We start from the raw sequence: 11,525 nt of genomic DNA on the forward strand, positions 1-11,525 counted from the left end.
TTTACATCATTTTAATTTACATAACTGTGTAAATAGACAATACTGTACATAGAAACAACCTACCTAAGTACATACAAAGCAGGTTGAACTTAAAATATAAATCAATACAGGTGACTTTAAATCTTATTAAAATACGTAGAATCTGTTTGGTCCACACAAGGTTGTGCTTAGGTTTATGTGGTGGTCCTGTGTAATAAGGTTGGGCACCACTGCACAGGAAGAGACTTTGGGAGCTCAATCACTTTAGCTTATCAAAAAGATTAGAAGGTGACTTAATTATCATGTATAAATTCCTTCACAGGAGAAAATACTGGCTTACTAAACGTCTTTTTAATCTAGCCCAGAAAATAAAATAGATGTGTTGCCTATGGGGAGAAATGCTTCAGCAGCATGTCTTAATGGAGACTTGTAAAGTAGCAACTTGAAGTTCCAAACACCTTTACCAAGCCAGGTTTGGGATGTGTCTTGTGAATTACTGCACAACAGAAGAAATCCTGCTTTCCAGTAGGATTGTGAGGGGGATCTCAATAAGGGAGATGCTCACAGAGGTTCTCCTCCCAGGAGGAAATGTTCTGGCCCATGGGTGGACAAACATAACTACTTTGCCGTCCCAAAAAAGTAAGTGTGCATTAAATGATACAGTCAAATTCATATTTTAGAATCACATTCACATAAAGTCTCCTGTTACAAATAAGGTCTTGTTATTACAAGTCTATTACAAGTGCATTTAAAAAATCTAATTTACTTTTCATTATTCATTTTACTCTTTGCATTTCTCTCAGGTTAGGTAATGAAAATGGTTCAAGGATTTGCTTTAATTTTACATTGAAATATTATAATATAAGCCAGTCAAAAAGAGTCATTATTTGCTTGTAACAAGGACTCCTGTTCAAAGGATGGCCATGATATAACATTAATTTATTTAGCTTAAGAAAGAAAAGATTTAAAGGTGACCTAATTACAGTCTGTAAGTACCTACATAGGGAACAAATATTTAATAATGGGCTCTTCAGTCTAGCAGTGAAAGGTATAATGTGATCCACTTGCTAGAAATTGAAGCTACACAAATTCAGACTGTAAATAAGGCGTAAAAATTTAATTAACTATTGGAACAATTTACCAAGGTCATGGTGGATTCTCCTTCACTGACAATTTTTAAGTCAGATTGGATGTTTTCTCTCAAAGCTATGCTCTAGGAATTATTTTGGGGAAGTTCTGTGGCCCTTTATACACGAGGTCAGACTAGATGATCACAGTGGTCCCTTCTGTCTTTGAATATTTCATAGATTCATTGATTTTTAAAGCAGTTCTATGAAAAATTCGTGTTTTTTTTTGTTTTGTTTTGTTTTCAGCTTTAATAAAATACATACGACCAGTATTTGTGTCTCGGTCAGACCAGGATTCTCGCAGAAAAACTGTTGAGGAGATAAAGAGACGGGCTCAATCTGATGGCAAATGGCCACAGGTATAGTATAACCTCTTTTATGTGATATTTGACATTTGGTGGCTTTGAGAAGCAAAATTTAGTCTTTTTTTTTTCTTTTTTTCTCCATAGAGGACACATTAGACCTACATGCTTTTTTTCCATGAATGCAAGATTTAAAATGTTTCTTTGCACAACATATTGCTAACATGATCTTTAAGTTATATTGTAACCATTTTTACTCCTTGGAGAAAATTTCCATTGGACCAAAAATGTTAGTAGCATCTGAAGCCTTTAAATTTAATCAGCAGCTGAGGTTCTTGCACTTGAATTTTATAATTGTTATATGGTACGCTTTTCGGGGGAGGGAGGAAATAGAAAAGGAGGGACGGTTATGACTACTGTATTTCAGCCCTAAACTTTCCAGAAGTATGTGCATTTTTATTTTAAAATTTGAAGCATATTAAAAACTCTCCTGTTTTCTGAAGCTAGCCAGTCTCTGGCTTTAGTCTTAGCACTAGATGTGCATCTATGTAATCCCTTTTCTCGGTAAGTGCACATATATTTGATAAGCATATGTGCCAACATAATCGGGCAAACAAGTAGATTTTAAATAGACACAAATTTCCTGATTTTGTACGGTCCCTCAGTGAGAGAGGACTTGGCATGTACTCCCTTTCCTATACCATTAGCACCCACAACAAGCGAGAAGAGCTTGGAGCCTTACAAAGTACCATCACAAAGTACCTGTGCATTAAAAAGTGCATTCCAATTGATATAAAGAGGGTGGGTGTTGGCGGATGGTCCTTGCCCTTTCTTTCCCATCCATTGCATTCACATTCAGAAAAACTGAACCAGTTTGGCTCAAACTAAAAAAACAAAACCCCAAACTCCAAAACCCTATTTTGGGAGAGACAAGGTACCTGAAAGATGAAAATTCGTGAACTGTTGAAAGACCTATAGAATGAAATATTAAGCAATGCAAATTATAGCTCCTCTTAAGCACACCAGGTATAATCCTATAGTCAACATGAATAAGAAACAGAATACGTCAATGCCATAAGATTGTCACTCACCTCTATAAGTGTTTTAAGATTGGGACCTTAATAGTTGATCCTTTGCCTTTGCTCAGCAACTCAAGTCAAAATATAATGTAATGCAATCTTTTTTACTGCTGTGATTAAAATATAAATGGTATAGTTTAAGCACTGTTTCCCAATCTCTTCAATTCCAAGCTCTGATTCAGGAAAATGAACCTAATTGCGCCCGTTGCAACCTCACTGTGTGTTGTTCATAGCCTTCATAGTTTAACTTGCACATCTTCCATGCCCTGTTGGCAAATCCTTTGTGTCCCCTTCCCTTCTTCCTCCCTCCCCAGCGACATACCGAGGGTACAATGCAGACTGAGTAGCTGTGTCACCCCTGCCCTCTAACCTGGGATGCTCTTTAAACTGCTTTGCGGCTGTAGCCTCCAGTCAGGACTGCTTGCAAACAGCCTTCAACATGTAAGGCACTCCCAGCTATGTTGCCCCACCTTGGCTATATTGCAGGGTGACCCCATTTCATCCCAGTCCTAGATTTTCTCCCCAAAATGTATGTCCTGTACCGCCCAGTTCTTTCCTGGACAATACAAACTTGTATAAAGTCCCACATTTTATTAATAGAATTGATATGCACACATCTTATTACCCCAGATGGAGTTTGACAGACACTTCAGTTTAAACACACTAGATAAGATAAAACAAGTTTAACTAAAAAGAGATTTTGAGAGTAAAAATGATGAGGCATTAAAGTCAGAAATAGTTACAAGAAAAATAAAGATAAAGCTTAACTAGTGCCTTATTTAACAAACTACGTTAAGCAAAGTTCATTTCACCACATTCTCTCAGCAGTCTCACTGACCAAACTTCTTAGGTCAGTGTTACCAGATTTACCCGTTACTTTGGGGTACACTCATTTATTAGGGTTACTCTTCTGAGGGTGGGAGGGGAGGTTCTGTAATTCTATCAATGGACTGCTTGTGTCACTTGTTTTCATATGGAGCTCTACTTCTCCCTTCTGCAAGTTCCCTCCCAAAGGAGCTATCCTGCAGGACCTAGGTTCCCCAGGGCTGGGTTCCTCCAGGCCCAGAAAGACTGACATACACTCTCACTCACACTCAGCAGGCTAGGTCGAGCACCACTTCCAAGCTGCCACCCTTATATGCCACAGGTTCAGCACGTCCCTATCCCCATTTTCACATTACAACTGTTCTGGTAGTAACCCACTTGATGAGCAAACCCCACAGGATTTTTGGGCGCTACAGGGATCTTCAGCTTGGGTAAGAGGAGCATTGTTGCAGAGCAAATGGGGAAGCCAAAAACACGAGAGGAAGGGAGGAAGGGAAGGAAGCAACCAGCTTAACCATACAAGTTATTTATGGCCTGGTAGTAACCATACAAAGAGAGCCAAACAAAAAAACAGTTACAATATTAAATCTAGCTTAAATTTGATTAGAAAAGTTAGGTTTAGAAAACTATACCTGATCACCCAAGTCAGGGTTGGAAAGCTATACCTAGAGTAGAAAAAAAAATATAGCGAGAGGGAGGGAGAGTTGGGTTCTTACCACTCCGTGAAGCTTGAACTGGTTGGGATTCCCAGGTGGTGGTGGTAGCTGAAGGTCTGGAGTGCTGGAGACAGGCAGAGCCCACAGCATGATCAGTCAGGAGAAGATGAAGTCCCAATGGAACTGATGCAGATTTTGGATTCAGGCATCAGAACCCTTACTTGAGCGTGAGTAGAGGTTTTTGTAAGGAAACAACAATGATTCAAGGGAGAATTCTAGATTTGTTTATGGGTAAACTGATGGTTCAGAGGAGTATACCAAAGTTGTTTTCAGGCTAGACAATAGGAACTGATCATTCCTGGCTATGAGCAGTGTTCCTTCGAGGGAGTTCACAATGCAATTAGGCAGCTTCAGTATTTTGGATACCAATAAAGGATTTATTACTAGATTTGGTCTGATAACTACTGAGCTGGGTGTCTGCAGGCGTGGGTTCATTAACATCTGGAGCAAAGATTCCCCATCATGCAGTGCTTCCCTGCTTTTCTGGTCCCAAAGTTCAGTGTGGTTCTTGCCTTGGAACCTCTGTTCTCCATTCTGTATGCTAATGGAGATGCCTCCATGTTGCATCTCCAATGCCGATAAGGCTAGGGGAGTTACTTTAATCCTGTCACAGTTGTCCGGGGGGGGTTAGGTGTGTCTCCCACTCTTTAAGTCTTTCTTCTGGTCAGTTTTGGTTCAAGCAGAGGCTGGGGTGGAGGGTCCTTCGTGAGTCCGACAGGCTGGATACTGCGCCCTGGTTCCCCAAGAACACAGAACTGACGGGTAACATCGGGACCCCTTCTCCAGTTCAATAGCTGCTTCCTTTGTTCCTTTTGATGTAGTGAATCGAAGGACAGAGAACGAGGAGGGGTGCCTTGGGGTGTTTATCCCTCATGTTTATAGTATTGGTCCCTTTCTTGGAAAACATTTCCAGCTGAGATTCAGGAGACAGTCTCCATAGGAAAGGATGTTCCCTGCTGCTTTTCCTTATCTGTTGGATCCTATTTTTTGTTTCCCTTCCTGCTTGATGACTTTGTTTACTGCTTAAAGGCAAATTAAGCAGATCATACATTCCTTTGTTTGAGACTGACCTGTTTGCCAACCTCAGTTTGGAGCATGTGTTAATAACACCATACGGTGGAATTGTATAACAATGTTACTACACACATTTTATGAGGACAGGGTTGACCAGCAAATTATACATTTTCAAATGATATCTTAAAAGCATACTTTGTACAAAGATATTACAATAGTGTCTAGGGAGCGGACATGGGTACATTGTCACCCCTCCCAAATAAAAACCACTTTGGGAAACACTAGTGGTGCATCCTTTCTTACGTGCTCTGAATACTGAAGTAGTTATCAGTGTTGACATTTAAAGTATCGTTGCAAAGTTAGCACCTATTGAAGTGAATGTAACAGTTACATCTGAGAACCATTGGTTGTGTTATGCTCTCTTCAAACTCAAGCAGGCCTCTCTCTATCAGTTACACATGGTTCATGTGTTTTGTTTCATATATATATTTTTTTTTAATGAAACTGAGGATCTGGAAAATAGTTTGGCAGTCTGTTCCCTCTGTTCTCCCACCAGCTAGTCCTTCATGCTACCCTGTGCCATGGAAAACACTGGTTTAAAGAATAAATAAAATATCCTATTCCACAGTTTGTGCCAGATTCCATGCATCTGAAAGTTTTTGTGACTTCAAAAGACCATGCAATCATTTAAACATTTTGTTTAACTTGCTTACTTTTTCTTAAATTACTGTAACTCAGATGTGAAGAGTTTTAATATTGTTTTTGAAAAGATGTAAATACAACAAATATTCTGTAACAGTAAATTTTGTTTTTGCTCCAAGATAATGATATTCCCAGAAGGAACTTGCACAAACCGATCTTGTCTAATTACCTTCAAGCCTGGTAGGTATGAAGCATAGCTTTCTTTACAGAATGTTCTCATATTGTATAATTTTTTAAATATATTGGTTGCCATTGTAAGTGGTTTGCAGTTATAGAATTTGAATAAAAAAACTGGTAATGAGGTGCGGTTGAAGTGGAATTTTTTGATCCTATAGATGGACTCTAACTGGAATGTGTATAAGAATCTGAAAGACAAATGTTTCTCCTACTGAATTTTTGCATTCCTTATGATGCTGGAGCGGTCTTAGCACCCCTCTGAAACATGCAGTCTAAGGGTTCAATGTACATCTGTGACTATTTGAGGCTGCTACAGTACTTGCTGCTGGGCAGTCTGTAGTTGACTGTCCTCTTCCCATTGGATGCCACACATGTTCTTCAGCGGAGTTGCCCTCTGGCCAGGCCTATGCTAAGACTTTTGGCAATATAGTAATATCAGTTAGGAGGACTTCCCCTTCCTCCCCCCCAACATTTCTGTACTGCCAAAAGCCCTATTGTAAACACAGTTATAGTAGTACCAAAGTGCTTTTGCTGGTATAGCTTATTTGGCATAAAGAAGAGGAGTACTTGTGGCACCTTAGAGACTAACAAATTTATTAGAGCATAAGCTTTCGTGGACCACAGCCCACTTCTTCGGATGCATATAGAGTGAAACATATATTGAGGAGATATATATACACACACACATACAGAGAGCATGAACATATATATACACACACACACACACACACACACACACACGGGAGTCCATCTGTTCATGCTCTCTGTATGCGTGTGTGTATATATCTCCTCAATATATGTTTCACTCTATATGCATCCGAAGAAGTGGGCTGTGGTCCACGAAAGCTTATGCTCTAATAAATTTGTTAGTCTCTAAGGTGCCACAAGTACTCCTGTTCTTTTTGCGGATACAGACTAACACGGCTGCTACTCTGAAACCTGTCATTATTTGGCATAGTTTGTCAACTCAGTATAAGCTATATCAGCAAAAGCACTTTTATACTAATATAAATGTGTGTATGTTAGGAGAGTTTGCTGGCTCTCCTGCTCCCCGATACACTCTAGACCACCCAGAAACATGGTACAAAATCCCTTTACTGCCTCAAGTTCCTATTGCGCCCACACTTCCAGTTTTCCACTGATCCGGCCCATTCTGCTCTCCACCCCCATTGCAAATGTACTCAACCTCCCTACTTCCCCTGGTCCTAGCTGTCTTAGTCTCCGCTCCCTTCACCCATTTCCTCTGAAATCTTATTGCCTCTGACTTTCCCACTTGCTTCTTGGTGCCAAAAGTCCTTTTCAGAGTCATTACTTTGCGGAATACATTTCCCCATTCTGTATGGCCTACGTTCTTTGTTCCTAGCTGGGTGACCTTCCAGATGCACTTTAATGCAGGCAAATGGTTCATATGAGCTGTTCTTGCCAGGCACTCCAGATTACTTTGTGTAAGTGATCTGTTTATCTGATTTACCAGTTGACAGATCTTTATCTGCAAACTTTACTGGTAGAGATTGTATATCTTCTTCCTGACCACTAATAGACATTAAATACCACTGAGACAAGAACAGATTACTGCTTGACCCCCCTCAAAGTACCGTCAGTTGGTGGTGAATCCACATTAATAATTACATTTTGTACAATAGTTTTTAGAGTGCTATTTTTAATCAGAATGTATTGTAGTACAAAGTCAGATGCCCTACAGAAGTCTGTTATGTCAACAGAGTTACCTTTATCAACAAAACTGGTAACTTCATAAAAATATATCAAATTTGTTTGCAAGACTTTTTTACGAGATACTTGACTATCAGATTTTTACAAAATTCACATCTGACAACAACTGTTAAAAGGCAGAAGCAACAAATATATATATATATATATATAAAAAAATCAACAATCCTGACCATGAGTCAAATTTAGGGATTGGGCTATAATAAAATATGTATGTCTTCATAATTTATTATGATTTATGTAGGTTTTGGTGGATTTCGAATGTCTATATTTCCATTCTTCTAAATGCTTGTATCTTCTAAATAAGATAGATATATACATTGTTGTCAGTTACCAACACTGCCTTTTTTTAAATGACTTTTTCTGTGGAATATTGATGTATATTTTGCTACTTCCAGATCTTGTATTCTTTCCACTAGCATGCTATGAATTTCCGCTACTGTACACACCAGACTAACGACGTAACCAATAATCACATAATCTTTTTTGTAATGAGTAATTTATTTGACAATAAGAAAATATGCCAAAGAGTAATGATGTGTAATGTGTGCTTTCCAGGAGCATTTATTCCTGGAGTTCCTGTCCAGCCAGTAGTTTTGCGTTATCCGAACAAATTGGTAAGTTTAGCTTGCTCTGTAGATTAAGGGTAATAGACATGTTACTTTTCTGGATATTGCCAGCCCCATTAGATGGAACTAAAAACAATTAGAAAAGAGGAACTGTCCACAGATTGTACAAGGGAATGTGCAGATCATTAGACACTTGGGGAATGTATGGATGAGTAAAGCAAAATGGCCAAGAAACAGTATTTAGTCCATGGGGTCATTTTCAGTTAATTAATTATGCTTTTCTGGGATGATGGGTGAACATCCTGCCCATAAAAAGGAAGGGACTGTAGGCCTTGCAGGAGCCTAGGCATAACTTGCTGTGTGAACCAAAGGTTGTGAACCAGAGTAGGACTGGCCTTAGCAGAATAGTAATTCACTGGGTATCAGCTAACCAAGTAAGCACATTCCTAACTGGAGAGGATGGTACAAAAAGACACAGATCTCTCAAGTAACTATTTAAAAACATTCATAAGAGATGATACAAGAATACACTGACCCCTTGTAAAGATAAAGAGGGGATGCAGGATAATGGATAAGTATCTTTTGTTCGAACTCGTGTGTATGAGGATTAGGGTGGTAACTAACACCTACTGGTGTGTAGTAGCTAATTTGTTTGTATCAAAATATAAAAGGAGACGTGATGGGAGGGGGATCTTTGTGCTAGTCTAGGGGACAGAATCCTAGTGTCCTTATTGAACTGGTACCATTGTTGCAGACATACATGAGTTAGTATACTTGTAGCTCTTACGAGGCACTTGTACTGTGCTTTGTCAACAATAAACCTGGCTGAGCGCCTTTGCCATCAAACCGAACCTTGTGGTCTTTCTTTATGAATAACATCAAGGGTTGTTGAATCAGCAAGCTGCGCTCTCTGCTAGTGCAGTTAACACTGGAGCTCCAAGGACAGCAGCACTAGTAGCATTAATAACTTAGCAGCCTTAACAACACTCCACAGCACTAATACCATCTGATTCCTCATGTATTCCTTCATGCTCCTTCATATTCTGCTGCATGAAATTTTCTTTGATTTTTTGACCCTTGTCCTTACTTAAAGCCTACAGCAACAATTTTGCTTATTCCATTGCTTTGCAGATTTCCATGACTTGTTCTCCAGTCAGCTAACAATTTCTCCGTAAATATGTGCTTTCTCATCACTATAGCCTACCACCAGCCTGTCTCTTACCAGGAAATCCTCAAAGGGGCCTTAAAATTGCAAGACTGTCTCTTGAGCGTCGAGCTTGTGACACATTCTTCAATACTTTCTTGTTACTTTTGCACTCTTGTGTGGAAGAGGAATCTTGCAAAGGTTTCACTTCCTAGGTACACAAGCTTCAACCTGTGCTATGACCCTATCATAATCAGTGCTATCCATGAGTGAGAGCTGGAAGCTATTATAAATATTTAGAGCATCGACATCAGCCACAGATAACGTCAGTTTTCTGGCACTACTCATTGTCTGTGTTTACATAACAGGGTAGTGAGAGCCTATTATAAGCTTCAGCCAGTGTGTCTCCTGCAGCCAGGAACCCCACCTTCCAAAATAGAGACTGATTATTGGTCTTTGCAGCCACTGCCCATATCCTTACTTAGTAATGACAGTTAATCTACACATGGGGTGGGAGGGACACATGAGTTACAACTGCTTGAGGTGATTTTTGGGTTGAGAGTTTTTTGCCCAGGAATGTTAACAGATGCAACAAACTGCTAGAATTTCCCAGGTCAGAGAGGTCATATCAGCTGCTTAAAGTGGTGGCCAGAATACTGAGTTTACCTAACAATTACTAATGATATCACTGTCCAGAAAAGAGGTACTATGAAATTGCCCACTTTTGAGAAATGATTGTCCTATTTGGTGGTCAAATAGTGACAATCTAGGGAGGAGGCTTGATTTCTCTGGTATCTACAGGACTATGATTGCTGCTCTAGGCCATAGGTGTACTCTGATTTGAGAGATTCAGGCAAACACTCAGATGCTGAGAGGGTACCTGAAAATGAAAGACTCCTATAAAAGAAACCCAGACTTAATAGGTCTGCAGTCCCAGGGCCTGCAGCTCCAGGATCACCAATAGCAGCCCTTCTAGCAATGGAAGATTACAACTGGCTATTGGAAGTTGCCACATTACCCTAGAAGTAGGATGAGTCTTAAGTCACATTCCAGCGTTGGTTCTGGTGGAAAGTGCCCCTTTTTCTTTTAATATAACATATTTTTGTTTTTATCGAGATCAGAAACAGTGTTAAACTCAAGATTTAACTTTAGCCATTATAGTCAATTCACTATTTCTTTTTCTTAGCTGCTGACCTTTCAGATTCATTTAAGCATATTTAACTTTGATTTTTGTGTTTTTTGTACATGCTACTTTCTTTTATTCTGTTTCTGTTTTAAGCAGTGATGAAGGTATTAAAGCAAGATTTTGACATTGTCCATAACTTTCAAGATTCTGGGACTCTTAATCTTATTGATTCTGAATTGAGCTTGGGTACCTAGCATCAGATTTAGAAACATACAGTTAGGAAGGTGTAGTGCTTAAACTACTATCTATCTGATATTTCCTTCTTGAAAACTGAACTCCCTATCTTTCTTCCAAACCCTCTTTACTCCTCCATTTTCCATTACAATGACTTCCAGGTTATGGGTAAACTCCGCCCCCCCCCCCCCCCTATGAAAGATAGGGAGTTCAGTTTTCAAGAAGGAAATATCAGATAGATAGTAGTTTAAGCACTACACCTTCCTAACTGTATGTTTCTAAATCTGATGCTAGGTACCCAAGCTCAATTCAGAATCAATAAGATTAAGAGTCCCAGAATCTTGAAAGTTATGGACAATGTCAAAATCTTGCTTTAATACCTTCATCACTGCTTAAAACAGAAACAGAATAAAAGAAAGTAGCATGTACAAAAAACACAAAAATCAAAGTTAAATATGCTTAAATGAATCTGAAAGGTCAGCAGCTAAGAAAAAGAAATAGTGAATTGACTATAATGGCTAAAGTTAAATCTTGAGTTTAACACTGTTTCTGATCTCGATAAAAACAAAAATATGTTATATTAAAAGAAAAAGGGGCACTTTCCACCAGAACCAACGCTGGAATGTGACTTAAGACTCATCCTACTTCTAGGGTAATGTGGCAACTTCCAATAGCCAGTTGTAATCTTCCATTGCTAGAAGGGCTGCTATTGGTGATCCTGGAGCTGCAGGCCCTGGGACTGCAGACCTATTAAGTCTGGGTTTCTTTTATAGGAGTCTTTCATTTTCAGGTACCCTCTCAGC

The 11,525-nt window shown here is 39.2% G+C and overlaps 1 protein-coding gene across 1 annotated transcript in view; it reads left to right on the forward strand.

The window, feature by feature from the left end:
- LPCAT1 (lysophosphatidylcholine acyltransferase 1) overlaps positions 1-11,525 on the forward strand; it is a 156,917-nt gene that overhangs the window by 40,408 nt on the left and 104,984 nt on the right. The window contains exons 4-6 of the mRNA XM_034759513.1: positions 1,353-1,465; positions 5,864-5,924; positions 8,208-8,290. Of these exons, the coding sequence (XP_034615404.1) occupies positions 1,353-1,465; positions 5,864-5,924; positions 8,208-8,290 (257 nt within the window). The remainder of the gene's footprint in view (positions 1-1,352; positions 1,466-5,863; positions 5,925-8,207; positions 8,291-11,525) is intronic.

This window comes from Trachemys scripta, chromosome 2, assembly GCF_013100865.1.
Source record: "Trachemys scripta elegans isolate TJP31775 chromosome 2, CAS_Tse_1.0, whole genome shotgun sequence".
Classification (NCBI taxonomy): Eukaryota; Metazoa; Chordata; order Testudines; family Emydidae; genus Trachemys; species Trachemys scripta.